The sequence below is a fragment of the Bufo gargarizans genome, chromosome 9 (assembly GCF_014858855.1).
Source record: "Bufo gargarizans isolate SCDJY-AF-19 chromosome 9, ASM1485885v1, whole genome shotgun sequence".
Taxonomy (NCBI): domain Eukaryota; kingdom Metazoa; phylum Chordata; class Amphibia; order Anura; family Bufonidae; genus Bufo; species Bufo gargarizans.
In genome coordinates, this window is record NC_058088.1 from 42,593,386 (window position 1) to 42,615,361 (window position 21,976).

At 43.6% G+C, this 21,976-nt stretch overlaps 1 protein-coding gene across 1 annotated transcript in view; it reads left to right on the forward strand.

The window, feature by feature from the left end:
- Positions 1-12,142, forward strand: part of LOC122919672 (adhesion G-protein coupled receptor G4-like) — a 68,911-nt gene extending 56,769 nt beyond the window's left edge. The window contains exons 14-17 of the mRNA XM_044268834.1: positions 448-728; positions 3,815-3,916; positions 10,522-10,689; positions 11,947-12,142. Coding sequence (XP_044124769.1) covers positions 448-728; positions 3,815-3,916; positions 10,522-10,689; positions 11,947-12,047 — 652 coding nt within the window. The 3' untranslated portion in view covers positions 12,048-12,142. The remainder of the gene's footprint in view (positions 1-447; positions 729-3,814; positions 3,917-10,521; positions 10,690-11,946) is intronic.
- Positions 12,143-21,976: the final 9,834 nt, after the last annotated feature.

The window sequence follows — 21,976 nt, forward strand, 5'->3', positions numbered from 1 at the left end:
TGAAGAAGTGTTCATCCGAGTGCTTTGGTGACTTTAAACACCTGACCGGTGGGGGTACCAAAAGGATATGCCATCAAGGGAGCAAGGAAGAGGAGGGTACTTTTTTATACCCCCCTGTCATAAGCAGTAAATGCTTGATGGGGGATTTATAGTTCTTACTGTAGACACAGTTAGTGCAGTTTTCATTATTAATTGTATAGTTATCAGAATGTACCTAAGGGGGCGCTACAGAAATAACTTCCCTTTCCTTTCCTACCTTCCAACCACGGTCCCACCTAATGGACTTCAAATTGAATGAGGTTTAGGTGTGAATTATCCCTTGAGTTTTGCACACAAAACAGGATATCTAGGAAAAAGTTTGAATAACTCATAAAGATACATGTCGAAGCTTCATTTTTATGACATTGTCATTGTTTTTCTTTTATTAATATTGATTATTTTTTACAGCTGTTGGATACAGAACGATATAGTATTCTATGTGACAGTTGTATCCTACTTCGGAGTGATCTTTCTTACCAACATTTCCATGTTCATTGTTGTTCTCCTTCAAATCAAGTCATTGAAGACTACAAAGATAAAGGACTGGAAAACGCTCTTCATGCACGACATTAAAAGCACCCTCAGCCTGGCCTTCTTACTCGGATTAACCTGGGGTTTTGTCTTCTTTGCCTGGGGTCCTGTACGAGTCGCCTTTTTATATCTATTTGCCATTTTTAATACATTACAAGGTAAGCACATACTGCACATTTTTCTAAAGTGGAAGTCTAAAAGCCAGATTTTCCATGTGAATTTACTTATGAATTCTTGTGCAGAGGAATCTCTACAATTATATTCACAATTATAAATCTCAAAGTTACATGTTCTGTACTGTCCAACCATAATACTTAATAATCACTTAATTAATTGTTAATTTTATTATCCCCTCACTTTTTTGCTGTTGGTGATTTCAAATATGACACTTATATAAATAAAAGCAATGGGAAGAGAAGTTTGGAGGCCAGGAGGGGAATGGATATGAGGGATGAAGAAATCTCTATGACTTGACCAATTTTTTTATCTTACCAAGAAGGAGTTTATAAGTTTATTGGAGAATTGAACAGAGGTTCTGGGACCCTGTTGGGCCGCCTCTAGTCTAGATACAAGCTGGGTATGGAGGCATACAGGTTCTGTATGGTATCCTCTGGCACATATGCCCACAGATGTTGCAGCTGGGCCTGTAGATCCTGCATACTCGCAGGTTGCCAAAGCTGCCATCCATCCCAGCTGATCCCATAGGTGCTCGACCAGCGATAAATTTGGTGACCTGGCAGGCCCAGGAAGTGTTTCAATCTGGCAGTACATTCCTGGGAAACCCTTGCTGTGTATGGGGAGCATTATCCTTCTGAAAAATGGCAGTTGGAAGCTCTGCCATGAGAGGCAACACATGTGGCCGCAGGATGTCCTGCACATATCACTGAGATGTTAGTGTCCCTCCTATCACTACTGGGGGTGACCGACTGTCGTATGTGATGGCTCCACAGATCATCACACCAGCAGTTAGGGCAGTGTCTCACATCATAGCAAAGGCGGGATTGAAGTGCTCACCACGAGACCTCCGTACTTGAACCCAAACATCATCGGATCCCAAACAGAACTTAGATACATCACTGACGACAATATGATCGCAGTCTGTAGCAAACCAGGTTTTTGATCCATGACATGAAGGCATCGGTGGCTGGCTGTCAATGGCAGGACACGCAATGGGTGCAGTGCTCCCATACTTACTTCCTGGAGAAGTTCTGGGCAGAGACGGGGGGTGTAATGAAGCTGCCACCTGTGTGGATGGTGGACAACTAAAATGTGAGAGCTGCTCATGCTCATCAGTGGATCAAACAATCATGTCTACTGGTGATCTATCTGGGCTATCCGGAGGCTGTTCGCCATATGTGTGTAAGCAATAAACACTGATCCAAACATCTCCTGTCAGAAAGGTCTAGATGGCAGGCAATTCGTTGAAACATCCATCCTGCTTCTCTAAGTCAAATCATGCACCCCTTCTCAAAGTCTGTCAACTGAGCAAAATGTCTTCAGGTGCATTGTAGAGGCATTTCTAGCAGTCAACAATCTCTCACCAAGAGATGTGCTACCCAAAATAGGGCTCATGCACAGAAAAGAATTGAGGCTCCCTGCATGAACCATGGGGAACATTTATGAAAACCATTGTTTTCCATGCTGGTCAAGTCCCTCGCACTTCCCTCCCAAAAACTGACAAGGAAAATGATAAATCAGCCGGGCCTGTTGGCCTGTCCGCTTCCTCGTGCCTTTTTCTTGCCCCTGGGCAGATTCTCTGCCCGAGGATTTGTATGAACCCTTGTTAGCGATCATCTTGCAGTGTACTACTGACACTGATTGCATGATGAACGAGCAAACAATCATTCATCGCGCAATTCAGATGTTCAGTAGGTTTAAAAATCATTGTTTGACGGCGGCAGGTCGTGCTGTCTAATTATGATCTGCCGCCGGCAAACCACTGTACAGCATGGGGACGAGGGATATCATAGCGATCGCTTCTCCCTATGCTGCTGAGGAGATCGCTGCATGTAATAGCAGTGGTCTCCTCCACTGGCGAGCAAGAGATTGCCGGGAAGGAATGTTTCCCTCCCGACAATCGTCTGTGAGATCGGGATGTCTAATACACCCTTTACCTCGCAAATGGCGTGCAACACAATTTGCGACCTATTTACACCACAAGATTGGAGTAAATAGATTAGTAAATGTCCCCCATATGTTCAGAGCTAAGGGTGGGATCATACTATCTTACTTTTGAAAGGTTTCCTGATCCGCTTATTCTTCTGGCTGGATTATTTTCTGGTTCTGATTGAAAACTTTCACGAAAATCTACCTCAAAGGGGGTATCCGTTTTTTGCAGATCTGAGCACCACAATGAAGTCTGTCCGTCAGCAGCTCTGCTTCAGTAAACATCATTGAACATTTTCTCTGTGATGCTGATGGGAACAGAGGCACAGACCCCCTGCCATCCAGTTTAGCTGGAAACCAACTTACTGCACCCCCAAGCCCCAGGAGCTGAAGGGCAAATGCTACTGTAGATTAACTCTTTTGGGTCATAATTAGTGTTGAGCGAATCAAAGCCAAACTAATTGATTTTGATCCGAATTTCAGGAACAATTTGATTCACCGCGAAGCTGAATTGCCTCGCGCTTTGTGGTAACGAATCAATTTTTTCTGAAATGACATACTCATCTCATCCATTTGTGCGCGAAGAGGCCGTCACGGTCATCTTGATTGCAGAAACTGCACAATATCTTGCTCAGGGTGACATATGACGTAACCACACCTGGCCAGCTTGATGACGTCATCACCGCAAGAGATTTTGCGCGGTGTCTTCAATCAAGATGGCTATGGTGGCCTCTACGTGAGCAAATGGATAAGGTAAGTTGAATTATTTTTCTTTTTTTACCCTGATTAACCCCTGAAAGGCCTAAATTGTAGCCTCAGATGCAGCGATCAGTGATGAACGTGGTAGCTGAGGGGGTTCAATAATGGGGGGTGGCACGATCGCCGTTCCCGGTCATTGCGCCCCTGATATATACAAAGAAATGTGCTTCGTGATTAAGTCATTTATCACAAATTGTGAAATTCGGCGAAGCAGCCAAATCGAATTTTTCATAATTTTGCTCATCTCTAGTCACAACGTCAATGCTTCAGATGTTACTAATGTCGCTTTTGTAATGACAGCTGGACTTTCAATATAATAATAATGAGGAATAAAATAGAATAAAGACTGATTTGTATCTGCATTTTTCTCTCACATTAGGATTTTTTATTTTTGTGTTCCACTGTCTAATCAAGGAGAATGTAAGAAAACATTGGAAGATGTATCTATGCTGTGGGAGATGTCGACTTGACAATTATTCTGGTGAGATTATATTTTGCTGTAATAAGGCTACTTTCACATCTGCGGCACGGAAACCCGGTCGTCTGATCCGGCAAAACTGCCAAGAATTCTCTGCCTTTTTGCCGGATTGCAGCCTGGTGTCCTCTGGACCCCATAATAGTTAATGGGGCCGGCGGGCATTCTGTTTCCATCCAGCAGTGCCGGATCCAGAGAATTCTGGCAGGATGTTATCTGCCGGAATGCTGCTGCATATGTGAAAGTAGCCTAATTTGGACTATTTTAAAGGGAACCTGTCACCGGGATTTTGTGTATAGAGCTGAGGACATGGGTTGCTAGATGGCCGCTAGCACATCTGCAATACCCAGTCCCCATAGCTCTGTGTGCTTTTATTGTGTAAAAAACCTGATTTGATACATATGCAAATTAACCTGAGATGAGTCCTGTATGTGAGATGAGTCAGGGACAGGACTCATCGCAGGTTAATTTGCATATGTATCAAATCGGGTTTTTTACACAATAAAAGCACACAGAGCTATGGGGACTGGGTATTGCGGATGTGCTAGCGGCCATCTAGCAACCCATGTCCTCAGCTCTATACACAAAATCCCGGTGACAGGTTCCCTTTAAATGAACCATGATTCATCCAAGGGTCATGTTTCTTTTCCACTAAATGTACGGTAACTATTAAAGTGAAGCTCCACATTTTTGAGATTCAGAAGATCGTAGGAATGAGCTAGTATTAGCTAAAATGTTTTCACAGACCAGTATTACTATGAGTGAGGCAAAGTGAAATAGAAAATATCACCATGAGCATTATCCCCGTACTGTGATACCACCATGTGCATTAATTATAGGTAGCGCCATCATTCTGTGCTGTGAAATCTCTGTGTGCAGGAACTTTATACTGTGACTGTAGGGTCAGACTGGGGTGTCTAGGACCCACTAGTGGATCTGATTCTCAGGATCACCCTACAGCTACAATGAAATTCAAAAAAAATAAAAAATTGAATAGGGGTTGTGCAAGAATTGCTTTGCAAACCTCACCACTAGGCCGGATCTGTAAAGAGAAGCTTACTTACCTGCTTCCCGGTCCTGGCTTCGCACTCCTTTTCCTCTCGGCCTGTGACGTTCCACTGAACTCCCTCACTGAAAATGACAGGTGTAACGTCGCCTGCAGTCAATCACTTCACTAGCAGCAGGTGGTGACCGACTCCCATAAGTCATGACAAATGGTATATATATGTATGTATATTCCCGTCCTTTTGCCACCTGTGCCCTCTTGGTTAAATGTACAGTATGACAACGCTCTTCAATCTGCAGAAGAGGACCCAAAAATATTGCCATGCCGAAGAGCCTTTAGAGATACTTTGACTGGCACTTGTACTGATTGCGTCATTGGACATTGAATAAGATATGAAAAATATCCAGACAGAGATCAGTGGGGCCCCCATTGGAAATCCCTTTCTGTGCTCTGCCGGGATCACTGACTTCTGTGTTACTGTTTATAATAGGAAACTGCTGAGATTCCCAAAAAGTGGAGACTGTAGGCAGGGAGGATCCAGACAATAATTAGTGAACAGAAAATGTTTTATTTTTGGTGAAGAAACACAATATAACAAATAATATGTTGTTTAGTATTAGTAATGGCCTCATTGTCCTGCTGTATATTGGGCTCCTGTGTCTTCACCATCAGTTCTAGGTGATAAGAGTATTAAGATCCTCAATGGACGGAGCTGTATACAGACATTGGGGGACAATGGGTTCATAGATTGCTGCTTTCAGGTTGTGTCATGTGTTAGCGCTCTCAGATTTGGGTCTTGGATGTAGCAGGATGGAGGAATGATACGCAGGCTTATCTACCCCAGAGGCAGCGGCGTTCACATCCAGGGGCTCATCACTCCGCAGTTCTGTTTTCCAGGACATCAGAAGGCTCTGACTGTGGTGGGATGTACGGTGTGTGGCTTCAGAGCTTCTTAGATACTTGTGGACCTGTGGACAGAGGAGCAGGTTACATGGAGGAGACATAGAGGGGATTTATCACACACTGTACTCCAGAATTCTGCTCTCACTAGACGAAAAGTGTCAGATAGGTTAATGAGTTTCGCTACAGATTTCTCACTGCACTTTTTTTTTTTAAGTCACCAAAAAGCCACAATAGAGGTCACCATCCCTCTTCCTTAGCTTTGAGGCCTAGACTCTGGTTTATTTCCTTCTGTGTGTGTTGTCCCCTCCCCATTACGTGTGACAGCGCTTATACAAAATCGTAGTAATGTATTACCGGTTTTAAGCTTCTGGGATAATCACAAGATTGCACATAGATCCCTATAACTGTGTCTCTGAACATCACTATAAGAGGATATAGTTTTATATCTTGTCAATGAGACATAAATGTGTGGTCGCTGGAGGTCTGGAGAACATCAATGGATCCTAAGAGCGATGGGTTTGCTTCCATATGTCCCATTCATAGCAATAAAGGGTAAAATCAAACATGCGGCCATTCTTCCAAATGACAGTGGAGACTAGGACCTCTTTTGTGTTTGGAATTATTGGGGTCTCAATGGTCATAGACTCATAACTGACTTTCATGACACGTATAACTGACAACCTGTAATGATATATCAGGAGAAGGCCGATTTAACATAAATCAAAATGATGCCCCAAGCAATTGGCAAGTATTGTATCTGCATATTACATTTGGAAAATAAACTCATAAGATTTTTTGTTGACAGTTATGTCAGTAACGAATGTGTTCATTTAAGAGACTAAAGGGGTTGAAGGCCCTGAAAAAAAATTGGCATATTACATGAGTGAAAAAACAAAAACACACCTGCTCTGGCTGTCTTAGTTCCTCTCTTTCCCAGCCACCTCCAGTTTCAGCCTAACTGGAATAGTGGGATGCCAACTCCCTGCACATCACTGCTGTCGGTCAATCAATGATCTCAGCGGTCATATGCTGTCCCTGCGCACTGTGCACAGAGTTGGAACATCACACTTCTGGCCAGGCTGGGACCAGAAATGGCAAGGATGGAAACTAGCTGCAAGAACTGGGAAGACCAAAACAGGTGTTTTTTTGTTTTTTTTTACTCACCATGCTATGCTATCCTCATTTTATTCTGAGGGCCCAGGCAACCCTTTTATGACATACAGTAGGAAGATGTCTGGACAAAGAGAGCAACATGGGATTTCCCAAGAATGCAACAAGAACTATAACTGTATATAGTGAGACACATAAACCCTTCCTAAATTCTTCATACCTTATCAGTTGGCTCCTCTGTATGTAAGCTACGATACAGGATACTGTAGGCTTTGTCTCTTCTCCACAGGTACATATGTCCATTAAACACTGATGACTTATTCTTAGGGCAGTACGTAATATTCCTCCTCCATGTAATTAGTTGGTAAATTTCTTCAACTGGAGCTTTAAGGCTTGTAAGTCTTTAGTTGGTAGATACTTAGTCAGCATTGCTTCCAGTCTGGGGTGTTCCGCTAACATGCCCAGGATATTCCTGCCATACATCCTGGCTTGTTGGCATCTATCCTGCACAGCTTTGGCTACAGCTGGTATTGCCCTATCTGTGATGCCCTTTCTTCCAGACAGGAAAAACTCTGGTCCCATTCTATCCACCAGACCTGCAAGATGTTTTACTGTGGTGGATCTCACCGTGGTGTTCTTGTGGCAGAGTCCTCCTTCTATCAGGGCTGTGAGAGCGCGGCCAGGGCTGACATTCTTCACCATTGATGTTAGAGAGCTGTTCACTGCCTCCCGGATAAAGGAGCTGGAATTCCCGGACTTGTGTAATAACACACTGACTGTCTGCTGGAGGTTGTAGTCCATGTGTGTCTGCACTGCGGAGAACATTGTGTCTAGGCATTTGATAGCTGCAAGTGACACGGTTGTCCTTAGGTTGGTCACTTCTTTTATTACAGCGGTCCTCAGTTCTCGTATGGATGGTAGAGCAGCTTCAGTATGGCAGGATATCAGGGAGACGATGGTATCGATCCCTTGTATCTTTTTTTCCCAGTCGTCTTTCCCCAGCAGACTCAGGGCCTCAGCTGCCGCCTTATTGGTCTGGGGCAGTTCCTTTAGGTTTTTGTTGGGGGTAGCTTTCTGGGTTTTTATTGCATGATGACTCGATGTTTTCATAGGTGGTAATGGTGATGTCCTTGTCTTGGGTGCAGGAGGTTCATCATGCTGGTCCCTTGGATGTAGCTGGGAATTCTTATACTGCACCGTATTCACAGATGTTATTTTTGGCAACGGTCTTGATGGATATGCCTGGCAAGAATTCTCCTCGTAGATCTTTTTCTTGAGGGAGTCCAGGGTCTTTTCCGCTGCTGCCAAATATTTAGCCACTTGGTCAAGGTCTTTAGTGACTTCTTTTGCTGTGGCTCTTTTTGACCATCTAGGTGATTCCGATGTCATAGGAATATTCCATCCTGATGTTCTTCCATAGTCACTAGATGATGGGTGTCTCTCAGGGTTTCTCAGTTGAGTATTACTGGTCAGTCTGGCCAGCACTCTCTGAGCCGCCATGTCCCTGTGTTCAGTGTAGTTGTCACCTAGGCGGTATTTAGATGGTAATGGCTTCGTGCCATTCCGGTTGGAAAATATTTCTAAGAGGTCAAACTCTGAGCTAGATGTTTCCGAGCTATAGTCAAATGAGTCTGACTCCCACATCTTCCAAAATCCAAAAAAGTTATCTAAAACACTCAATGCGCTCGCCAATATCACTGCTGCTCCCTAGAAAGAAAGTCAACAATCTACAGAACACTGAGTGAGCCAGGTTCTAATCCAATCTTCTCACAATGCCGCGGTTATGACATCAGCACCACGTGTAGAATGTTCAACTTAAAGGGCCACTGACTCCAAAATAGAGGAATATATTTAATATGGTTCACACAGAAATGCACATGACTCCCTGTGTGTTGGCTTAAAATGCTTCAGTTTGTGACTTTGTCTTTAATTATGGTTAAACTCACAATTTATTTGCACGAAGGTTATTGATACCTGTTATCAACCATTTCAGAAAAACAGAGTTCAAAATATCTCATCATCTTAATTTCCACCATCTCCAATGTTATAATGACTTTACTATTAAATACTTTGACATTACTGTTTGCATTGGTCCTGGCATGTATCTCTATGTATTAGGTAAAGACACATGAAACATATTTGAGTCAAAAATAAGCTTTTCATGTTCTACACTCATTTCTTGCAGAAGATGGTCATTTGCTGGTCACTTTCCCTAACAGCACACAGGAGATGGTCCTATATAATTCTACCCATTGCCAGCACTATAGTTCGGTGCAGCACTACAGCATACATGCTTGACAGTCCTTACAGAGCATGAAAGTGAAGCAATGATAGTATATTGGATAGAGGAGTACAGTGGGGAACAGGTGTTTCAGCGCTCAGAGTATTCGTATAGGGGCCTCCGGGGCTTGTGATGTTACTGCCTGTGTGTGTGGCATCAGTCTGTAGGAGTTGGCAGTTGTCTTTCAATGGAACCAGGATAAAAATATTTCATTTTACAGAAGATGACAAATCAGTATGGCAGAAGACAAACACAATGCAAGGAACGTTGTACTGAAGTAATAACAGTGAAGAGCATGAAAGTCGCTGCACTGCTTAGTATGGGCCCCGCTGCCCCACCAGGTTTCTTACTATGCTTGCACAACACAATCCCAGGCATCGCAGAATAAAAAGTGTGACTATCCAGAATGCTGAAGAATTTACTACTTTTTTTATTTTAAAAAAGAAAATATTTTTAATACAGAAAACGAAAATTGTAATAAAAAAAATTGTCCTATGCATCACCCACCTGATCCGACCTCTATGTTGGAAAATGTAGAGCGGGTTCATGATAAGTACTGCGCTCATTCTGAACACCATATTTGTTCATGGATTTACACCAGACAACCTGCATAAATACACTTACAAAAGTGCTCTCTTTCGCACAGTATATTATGTAAAGTCACCACTAGGGGGAGTTCAGTGCATAGAAATTCATACAGTTACCATTGACTTTACTGGAAGCTGTAAATGATCTTTTTGCACTGAGCTCACCCTGGTGGAAGCTGATGGAAATGCAGTTCAGCGCTGGGCCCCCCTCCTCGAAACCCAATAGCAGACATGGGGTCTGCCTCTATGATAGGTGCTCCATTGTGTCACATGACACAACCCTATTTCAAGTTACAGGCAACTTGGTGATCACCTGATGTTCGCTGGTTCATTACTAAAAACTGTTGGTGATGAGCTGTTCTTGCTGGCCCTACAATTCCCCTGTAGTAATAGAGTGCCTCTTTGATGGCAACTCTCTGCTTGGGCTAATTCAGATCTGACGCATATATATGACTCCGCAAGTAAAATATATATAAATTTTGCCGCACATTCACCAAGGGTTTGCAGCGAGATCCGCAGCGGAAATATTCCACGTCTGAACCCTAAAAGTGACATACCACTTCCATATATTATTCCAATGAAATAGTTATATATGTTTGGTGGTCAGTTTCTGGCAGTGGTTTTTGGCCATAAAAACTGTGAATTTTCCTTACATTCTGGAATAGGGCTATGACCTGATTCTATACATTGTTAAATATACTTTACACTCTCTTTTCTTTTTCAGACTGGAGCAGACTGAGCAATGTGGATGCAAAATATAACTGCGGCGTACACTTATCACCATCTGATTCTTACCAGTCAACGAGGTCTAACAACACTGCTTCTACTTCTAATGCATCCAGTCTATCCAGCTTATCTAGAGATGCATTGTACGGGAGGAGCTTTGTAAATGGTGAGTTGGTGGCAAAATTTGCATTGGTGCTGAATCCACCCATGAGGAGCTCAAAAGTTATGACTGGCTTCTTAATGTAGGCATGAATTTTCCAAGGCCCCAGGTTGTAGTGGCAACCAATTGGAGCCCCATGATGTTGCCCCTGAGCCTCCCTCTGTCTGACCCCATAGATGAAGCGATTGATATTGACTGTGTCATCGGTGGAATCGCCATTCCCGGTCATTGCAGTACAATGGGGGCATATCGCTAGGACCCACACCTATCTTTAGAACGGAGACTGCAAATTGAAAGAGGGGGCATCGTGCATGAGCGGCCGCCGTCCATTCATTTCTATGGGACTGCTGAATATAGCTGAGCGCTGGCTTGGCTATTTCCGTTGGCCCAACAGAAGTTAATGGAGCGGTGGCTGCACAGTGCACTTCCCATTCATTTCAATAGGACTTCTGAAAATAGCCGAGCAGGCTGATTGGCTGTCTTCAGCAATCCCATATAAATGAATGGAGGGCGGCCGCACGTGCCCCCTCCTTCACTTTGTGGGTTCTAAGTATAGGTGGCACCTGCACCTATCAAATATTGGGGGCATATGCTAGCGATACTGTATTCCCCCAAATGTTCAAGATGTGCCAACCACTTAAAGTAAAAAACAAAAACAATTGAGATACAATTCTCAAATATATTATGTACTATTCTATTATGCATTAACTACTATAAAAAATGTATTATTATGCTATCATACACAATGCTCAAATGTCCGGTATTATGGACTATTTTCCACTCATTTCTGACTTATCTTGGTCTAACAAATTATTCAAATGGTTACATCACTAACAACTGCTATTACCGTACTCAACGCCTGTTACCCAGCATGAAATGTATAAATCTGACTTGCCATAGAATGTAGAATTGTACGGCATTGAGGGTCTTTCGGAGTCTGGGAGCCCTTGGTCGCAGTAATTGTCCCCATTATCCATTGCTATGAGTATCTTTACCGATGGAGGAGATCAAGATAACGTAGAAATGGCTAAATAGAATATGAAGTCTTAACACAAGAGGATTGCTCGGGGACTGAGCTGAATAAATATAAACCCCCCAATGCTTGTAGAGATATCTTTCAAAACGATCATTCTGGCTCCTTAACAAGTAACTAGTCTGGCGATCTTGTCATAGGGCTTCAAAGAGATGTATTTTTCAGTTCTTCTGCTGCCATGAGTGAGATAAACATCCTGAATAATTGGATCTTTTGCTTGCTTTGTGTAGGAGGAGGAATATTTATCAGCTCAGCTCACACGGCACCTTCCTATCACGCAACTGTCTACCCCAATAACAAGAGATTCTTCATGGATTTAGACCCTCAATGAAACGGACTGAAAGAAGATGGACTTTTACTGCTGCTTCAAGGCGGTCTTTTGATTTCAATGTTATAAAAGAAATAAAATGTATAATTTGTGGATATGTGGGCTGAAAACCGTGGTATAATATTCTGGAATCCTAAAGATAACTACCAATGATGTATTATATATACTGTATATTGGATATTCTACTGGACCATTTTCAGAAAGATAGTAAAATTAGGTTGACGGCCCCTTACTGTCTCCTGACATTAAGCTGATCTCAAGGCACCCAACATATATGTAGTGCATGGGCGTTCCGCATCCAAAGTGAGAGATGGTCTTTGCGGCTGCTCTCCGCTCTGGCTTATGGATGAGGCTCCTAATGGAGTATATAAAGGGACTGTGTCACCAGAAAATGACCTATTGTTTAAATCACATTTTTATGTTAAAAACATTTATTTTTATTTTTTTAAAGATGTGAGTTTTAATGTTCCATGTCAATATTTATATTTAAACAAAAAACATAAAATCCTGCAGTTTTTGCACTGGCCACTAAGCCTAATAGGCGCCACTACTTGGTCTGTACAGATTACGTTACTGCAGTTATCTGCTTATCTGTCATTCTATTCCTGCCTGTAATGATATCACCTCTGTGTATAGATAAGACAGGATCCACCATTCACAATAGGTAATTGTCAATGCTTATCTCTTCTTTCCTTGTACAATGACCTCTGCACAGGTCACAGAACATGCCTAAAAACTCTCCCATAGAAGTCGATGAGGTCCCCTCCTGACCATTGTGTCTATGGCCCATGGGGCTGCCGTAAAGCAAATCTTTAAATGCTAAATTCTGTTAAGGCCGGGTTTACACCACACAATGTTACAGCTGATTGTCGCAGACGGCTGCTCCTTCACTGTATGAATGCAGAATCATTGTTTCCGGGCAGAAGATCGCTGTTCAGACCGCACGATCTGCTGCCCAGAAACGATCATTGATTTGCCTGCACGAAAGACAGGATCACCCGATGAACGAGCGTTTTGATCGGCGGCACTTTTAGATGGGCAGATTGTTCACCTTAAAGGGATTCTGTCACCTCTTTTTACCCTATAGAGATGCGGACATGCACGGTTAGATCGCCGCTAGCATGTCCGCAGTGTACCTGTCCCATATCTCTGAGTGGTTTTATTGAGTGTAAAAAATGATTTTATATATATGTAAATCAGCCTGGTAAGGAGCCCAAGGGGCTGCACTAAGCGTTCTGGAGCCCAGCACCGCCTGTATCCAGGAATCTCCTCCTTGCTCACAAAGTCAGATCGCCGTAATCTCGTGATGCACAAGCTCCCGGTTACAGGCGGCGCTGGGCTCCTTCACAGGGGAGCGTGGCTGGGCTCCAGAAAGGTTAGTGCTGCCCCTTGGGCTCCTTACCAGGCTGATTTACATATATATAAAATCATTTTTTACACTCAATAAAACCACACAATGATATGGGACAGGTATTTTGCGGACATGCTAGCGGCGATCTAGCCGTGCATGTCCGCATCACTATAGGGTAAAACGAGGTGACAGAATCCCTTTAGATGGCCGCCCTCCTAATCATGTTCAGGAAATAGAACAAAAAAATCTGCAATCAGAAAATAAAAACAGTTTAGAAAAAAGGAGATGTGTCCCTATCTGGTTTTAAAGGGCATGTGTTGGTCCCCTGTTCCTATGTGCCCGCATTACTGAGAAAAAGGATGTTTTAATATATGTAAATGAGCCTCTAGGAGCAACAGGGGCGTTACCGTTACACCTAGAGGCTCGGCTCTCTCTGCAACTGACGCACTTTCTATTGACAGGGCCAGGTGTGATGATGTGTTCACTGCCCTGTCAAAGTGCCGAGGACGCAGCAGTTGCAGAGAGAGCTGAGCCTCTAGGTGTAATAGTAACGCGGCCGTTTTCATATAATAAAACATCATTTTTCTCAGCAATGAGGACACATAAGACCATGGGACCAACACAGAGGCCTTCACCTGCCAAGCGCACATGTAACAGGTCAGCCAGTGTCATAGGTACAAATCTGCTGACAGATGCTCTTAGGCAGAAAAACATTTTGGTGACACATTCCCTTTAAAACTGGATGTTCTAAACCTGACCGCCCCTGTAAGCATGGAGTAATGCTGAATGTAGAAAAGTGCATCCTCAGTGCTTTGAGATCAGAACAACCTGTGACCTGCAGCCTGTAATGCTGTTCTGGGCTCCCTCCAACCATTAGGACCTGGAAAGGCTTAGAAAACATGGCTGACAAAAGACATTTTGGTGCAGAAAAGAGAGTCAGTTATTAGACAGCAGCTCCATTCTCTCCTCCGGGCACTGGTCGCAGATCTCAGTACAGGTCTCAGAAGATAAATGTGAGTGCCCTCTAGTGGCCCTTTTATGGGGGAGCACTGCCTGGCTGTACAAATCCTATTTCAAGGAACTTAAAGGCAAAACTGCCGTGTTACTCCTAGTGCAGACCATACATTGTAGCCCGTCTTTCATTCCCTGTGTCATGCTCTGCCCCCTTAGTTTGTGCACTAGCTTTAACACATTGTTTTAACCAGAATGCTTTTTGGGTTTTCTGAGTTTTTATTTTTTAAATAAAGACCTATCCTCTTGATAGGTCATCAGTATCTGCTCTTTGGGAGTCCAATACCTGGGACCTCGTCGATTAGCAGTAGCGCCGGGGCCTTCCTCAACTCACCAAGCACAGCGCCGTACATTGTATTGTTATCACAGCTCAGCCGCTTCATGCCAATGGGGATGAGCTGGGCCTAGGCCACGTGACCGACGAATGTCATGTCTCATGGCCCCGATAAAGCTGCAAGAGGGCCAACATACACCTGTGAGGACTGGCGCTTTCTCAAACAGCTGATCGGCAGGGTATTAGACCCCCCACCAGTCAGATACTAATGACCTTTCTAAAGGATAGGTCATCAATAAAAAAAAAATCTGAGAACCCCTTTATCTGATACACGTATGGGATATCCAGAAATATCTGTATGGCACTCCTCAAGGAAGGAGACTCTATAGCTCCAATAGGCTCCACATGAATACGTGGTCACCTCATCTTCTCTGGGGTGTAGGGGATCCTGGGTTGTAGGTGAACCCCCCACCTATCAGACATTTACGGCAAATACTGTTGATATGCCAAAAACGAATCAGATGGAGATGCCATTTTATGTTTTTCGAGGTCCTTGAAAGTGGTACAATGTGTCTCTTGGATCAGAAAAAGGCCTCATGCACGCGTCCGTTGCCCGGCCGTGCCCGTATTGCAGCCTGCAAACAGTGGGTCTGCATTATGCGGGTACCGCCCGTGTGCTCACCGCATCACGGATATAGACCCATTCACCTTCTATTTTTTTTAATGGGCCTGGATCCGTTGCGGCAGCCGCACGGATGGTGTCCGTGCATAGGGGACCACAAATTGCGGTCCCCAATGCATGGAACGGCTGAGCAACGGGCGTGTGCAGGAGGCCGAAGGGTGAGCAGCCAACCTACCTGAGCAGCAGACTAAGGGCTCTTGCACAGGACCGTATGTATTTTGCGGTCCGCGAACAAACAAAAAAAACTGATGATATCTGTGTGATGTCTGTGTTGCATCCGTTTTTTTTTTTTGCGGATCCATTCTAACAATACTTGTCCTTGTCTGCAATATGGACAAGAATAGGACGTTCTTTTTTTTTTCAGAACGGATATGCGGACATACGGACACGGAATGCACGCGGCATAATTTTCATTTTTTTCAAGCCCCATTGAAATGAATGATTCCGCATACAGACCTGGAAGAAAACGGAACGGAAATGGAAGAAAAATATGTTCGTGTGCATGAGCCCTTAGTTTGTGCATTGAGCATGACCCCTGAAGTATTGATACATAGTAAACATAGTATCAGTACTACATACAATGCATCCTCCCACTTCATCAATCTACTATATCTCCACTTACACAGGACACGTAATCTTATGTGTAAAGGTTTTGTGCTCCCCATATTTACTGTAACAGTACTGTTTCTACATGGCAGCCGCTATTATCTCCTCTAGGCCTCATGCACACGACCGTTGTTTTGGTCCGCATCCGAGCCGCAGTATTTACGGCCTGGATGCAGACCCATTCACTTCAATGGGGCCGCAAAAGATGCAGGCAGCACTCCATGTGATGTCCGCATCCGTTGCTCCGTTCCGTGGTCCGCAAAAAAAATATAACCTGTCCTATAACTTGTCAGTTATATTAATGGCTGTCCGGGCCGTTCCGCAAATTGCAGAACGCACACGGACACCATCCGTGTTTTGCGGATCCGCAAAACACACAACGGTCGTGTGCATGAGGCCTTACACACATCCACCTACTATATGACGGATCTCTGGCAATAGTCATGTGATTACTAAGGGTCAGAAATTATGAAATAAATAATGTATTATGTGACCTAAAGAAAATAAAAATAAGGGATTTATAGTTAAATTTTTTATTGCTTTTCCTGATTCACGTCCTTTGGATCTCTATTTCGATGTGAGATTGGAGTTTTCCTTTAACTTCATTTTGGTGGTTTATATACTTTTATAGAAGATTGAAAATATAATTAATTCAGCAAAGCTGTAAAGTTCCATATTGCTTTTGGATGCTGAAAAGCCCTGAGCATTTACGCTTGAGCGCCTACAGATCTAATATTTGGCACATTTCCGGATCTGTGAGAACATTGCCAAATTTTACTTTATTCGGCAAAGTGTCTTAAAAACCATCATAGATTTTATGAAAGAAGTTCTGTCGCCATGGCAATCCATCCAATGACTAATCTTACATCAGTAGAAGTAACATTTGCTCGTTACTACACCAAAGCTGCTGTCATTGCGCCAATCCTCCTGAAGACATCTGGTCAAACAAGGGTAAAAACATAACCACGTTCCAAGCGTTATTATCAAACCGTACCGTAGGCATTTTCTGAGCAAATGTATAATATGTTCCTGCTCTTATGTTCTCTGTAAGATCTAAAAATCAATTTTTGAAAAAAGAAATGGCTAGTGGCATGATAGCATTAAAAGCTGAGAGATTGCTGGATAACTCAAAGGCAAAAAAACGGAATTTTCACGGTTTTGAAGGATCCAGGTCTGGATTTCAAGCTGTAGTTCCCCATAGCACTATGTGCCCGATATGGCCTGACTGTTACACTGTATCATTATGGATAAAGGCAAACAGAAATATAGGGGGTCATTTATTAAACAGAAATACGCCTAAATTAGGGGTGTTTCTGGTGCAGATTGCGGCACAAAGGTCTTTTGTGCCGCAATCTGCGACTTCTCCCTGCTCACGCCAGGTCTAAAAAAGTGGACGTAGCGTGAGCAGGGAGGCTGGTAAAAAGTAAAAAAAAAAAACTTGAACTTACCTTCAGGAACCCCCTCCGATCCAGTGTCGGTGCTCCATCCTTTTCACCAGGTTGGAGCAGGTTGATGTACCAGTTTACTGCATGTGACAGCTGCAGCCAATCGCTGGCCTCAGCGGCCATGTACCCTACACCACTGAGGCCAGTGATTGCCTGCAGATGTATATGGGAAGTCACTACTGCAGCCAAAACATTACATCACAGCTGGTCCGCAATATACGGCCACTGGCCATGTGCACTCCGTGGAGCGGATGTGGACCCACCCATTAGTGAGCCTTTGACACCCATGCACTTCTTTAGACCACTTTTACTAGGCATTAACCACTCCAAACAAAGATACGTAGTGTTGAGCGAATTGAAGCCAAACTAATTGACTTTGATACGAATTTCTGGAAAAACTTTATTCGCTGTGAAGTCAAATTTCCTCGTGCTTCGTGGTAACAAATTTATTTTTCCTGAAATGGCGGCAAAAAAATAAAAAAAACATACTCGCCCCATGACATCCATTCACTCATGGAGAGGCCGTTGCGGCCATCTTGATTGACAATACCGCGCAAAATCTCGCACAGGGTGACTTGCGACATGACCATGCCAGTGCCCGGCCAGCGTGATGACATTATCACATGACCCCGTGACATTTCACGTGGTATCTTTAATCAAGATGGCTGCGACGATCTCTCCGTGAGCAAATGGAAAAGGTGAGTAGTTTTTTTTTACCAGATTAACCCCTGAAAGCCCATAATTGTAACATCAGATGTGACGACTGTGGACACACTTACAACCCACTACTTGTTTCCATCATAACTGATGTAAAAATAGAAAATCAGACATCATGTAGTGCATTACAAAAAATTTGAACCAAAAATGAACAAACAGCAGGTGGCGCTATACGGGTACGTTTTATTGAATAGCTCACTGGCTATATAACATTTTTAGTTACATGCAATTATAAAGGTATTCAGATCCAGGTGCTGATTTGAAAAATGAAGAATATGTTTTGTGACACAACCCCTTTAAGGACATCCCATCAAATATCACCCCTGTCTAGTAATAGCTTCACCTAGTTATAGACATTCCTTTCCTGGATGGGTGGCATCACCACAACGTCATGTCAGCTACAGCTGAGTGTCCGGTTGAAAAGCTTTCAGATAATTCACTCCATTACAGCTCCAGGCAGGAGACCGGCGCACATACAAGTCAGCGAGACCAAATCACAGCCTCGCTGTGCTACAAACACTCATCTACCCCAAAGAAGAATACACAGGAAATTCTAGTGCAGAGAACCCATATCTCCATGATATCAGATTGCATTAGTTATTTAGGACGTTTATGCATCTGTAATGTGGTTTCTACAGCTATTAAGAGGCATTTATTGTTCACCCTTCCACTGACTGCAGCGCATTATGTGTGTTCCGAATGTTACATTGTTATTCCTGTCACTTGGAAGGAACAGTAATTTCCTTTGTGTTTGAATGTTACCTAAGTAAGAGAGAATGTCATCTGAGAGAGAGAGAAAGTGATAGAGAGAGAAAGCGAGAGAGAAAGTGATAGAGAAAGAGGGAGAGAGAAAGTGAGAAAGAGAAAGTGATAAGGAGGGAGAGAGGGAGAGAGAAAGAGAGAGGAAGAGAGAGAGAGAAAAAGTGAGAGAAAGAGAAAGAGAGAAAAAGTGAGAGAGAGGGAGCGAGAAAGAGAGAAAGTGAGAGAGAGAAAGTGATAGGGAGAGAGATAGAGAAAGAGAGAGGGAGAGAGATAGAGAGAAAAATAGAAAGTGTGTGAGAGAGAGAGAAACAGAGAGAGAAAAAGAGAAAGTGAAAGAGAGAGAGAGAGAGAGAAAGTGATAGAGAAAGAGAGAGGAAGAGGGAGGGAGAGAGAGAAAGTAATAGAGAGAGGAAGAGGGAGAGAGAGAGAGAAAGTGATAGAGGGAGAGAGAGAGAGAGAGAAAGTAATAGAGAGAGGAAGAGGGAGAGAGAAAGTGATAGAGAAAGAGAGAGGAAGAGGGAGAGAGAAGGTGAGAGAGAGAGAGAAAGAAATAACGAGAGAGGAAGAGGGAGAGAGAGAGAGAGAGAGAGAGAGAGAGAGAGAGAGAGAAAGTGATAGAGAAAGAGAGAGGAAGATAGAGAGAGAGAGAAGGTGAGAGAGAGAGAAGGGAAGAGAGAGAGAGAAAGAGAAAGTGAGAGAGAGAGGAAGAGGGAGAGAGAAAGTGAGAGAGGAAAAGAGAGAGAAAGAGAAAGAAAGAGAGGGAGAGATAGAGAGAAAAATAGAAAGCGTGAGATAGAGAGAGAGGTGAGAGAGAGAGGGGGGAAGAGAGAGAGAGAAAGTGAGAGAGAGAGGAAGAGGGAGAGAGAAAGTGAGAGAGGAAAAGAGAGAGAAAGAAAGAGAGGGAGAGATAGAGAGAAAAATAGAAAGCGTGAGATAGAGAGAGAGAAACAGAGAGAGAAAAAGAGAAAGTGGGAGAGAAAGTGAGAGAGGAAGAGAGAGAAAAAGAGAGAGAGAAAGTGAGAGAGAAACAAAAAGAGAGAGAGAGAAAGTGAGAGAGAAACAAAGAGAGAGAGAGAGAAAGTGAGAGAGAAACAAAAAGAGAGAGAAAGTGAGAGAGAAAGAGAGCTTGAGCAGTGAAGCCGATAGAATATCCATTGCATTCATACAAAGGGGTTGTCGACCTCAGGATAAGCCATCACTATCTGATCGGTGGGAGCAGCGCTGGAGTGCTAAGCTCAGTTGATGGGGCAGTCTGCTTCCAGCATCAAAGCTATTGCCAAACAGCTGATCGGCTTGTAATTACACTGCTTGATGGCGAGCAGGTAAACAACGAAGAGAAGGCAGCACTCTCGCGGCCTTCTCTTCAACCGGCTGATGGGCGGGGGTGCCAGTAGTCGGACTCCCGCCGATCTGATGTTGATGACTTACCATGAGGATAGCTCAATATTAAAATCCAGAAAAAACCCTTTAACATTACTGACTCTAGAAGAGTATTGTATATTACACCAGAAACCCTGGTGTAGATTTCAGTTTCTGACGCAAGGACTTCCCAAGATGAGCAAATTATTAAGAGGTGTGTGTTTCTAAATACATTTGGAGGATGTTGCCGTTACAAAGGCGAGTTGCGACACAGTCCCGACCATCAGCTGGGCAGGAAGCAGCAGAGCGCTCCGGCGCTCATTGTGATGCTTGAGAGCTACGGAAACAGTGCAGCACAGCAAGCTATGGTGGGCCCCTCACTCAGTCCATATTGCCTCCTTTGCTGGTTGTATTCATTTTCCCATCACATTATACATGTCTCGCTTCCATGGTTACAACCACCCTGCAATCCATCAGCGGTGGCCGTGCTTGGATGCTATAAAATCCCCCGGTCCCGGTCACCAGACAGACTGACATTTCTTTCCTATAGTGCACAAGCAGGACCACCACTGATGGATTGACGGGTGGTCGTATCCCCTGGAAACGAGCAGTGTATAAAGTGATGGAAAAATGAATCCAGCCAGCTAAGGAGGCAATATGGACAATCACAATACATTAGTAAGTGGTTTGTATTAACTTTCTCTACATGATAAATGCTATTTGCTGAAGTGGCAAAACCTCTAAGTAAATAAAAATAAAAAAAATGAACACTGGCTTAAAGGGTTTTTCAGGAGTAGAATATTGATGATTAATGCTCAATATAGAATGGAGAAAAAGACCGGCACTCGCTGGATAAGATGAAAAGAACTTCTTTTTTTATGCCACATGGAGGACATAAGTTACGCGTTTCGACTCAACCGGGTCTCTGTCAAAACCAAAAGGTTTTGACAAAGACTCGGTTGAGTCGAAACGCGTCACTTATGTCCTCCATGTGGCAATAAAAAAGAAGTTCTTTTCATCTTGTGGGACGCCAACCCTGGACGCATGCACCGCGTATGAATCAGAAAGGAGTGCCGGATGTTTCTCTTTGTGGATAATGCTCAATCTAGGTCATCAATATCTGATCAGTGGGGGGTTTAAGTCCTGACACCCCTGCCGATCAGCTGTTTGAAGAGAACATGGCGCTTTGGTGAGCACTTCGGCCTCATTCTAGACCACTGACGTCTTGTTCATTGGGCAGATGGCTTATGGGCAGTTCAGTCCCATACAAGAGAAGGGGCCTGGGCCGCAATACCAAGTACAGCCGCTATCCAATGCACGGTGCTGTACTTCATACGCACTGGAGCGTCATGGGCTCTTCAAGCAGCCAAATATTGATCACCTATCCTATGGACAGGACATCGATATTGTACTCCCGGAAAACCTCCTGTAGGTGCCTGTCTTAATAAATTCCCTTCACGGACTTATGTTTTTTAGTACAAAAGTGAATTTAGGAGAAAGTACAGGTGTCATCCCTTTGTTGCTTTCATCTCCACATTAAACTTCAGACTTGATGCAGCATGAAAGCCTATATTTATATGAAGCACACAAAACCCCATTAATAATGTATGAAAATGACAGCACGTTGCCTTTTTTTTTGTTTTATTACGGTCGCTTAAAGCCAGGAGCTCCAATTTACATTATTTGGTAGGAAGCCGTATTATCTGACATCTTCAGTAGCGAACA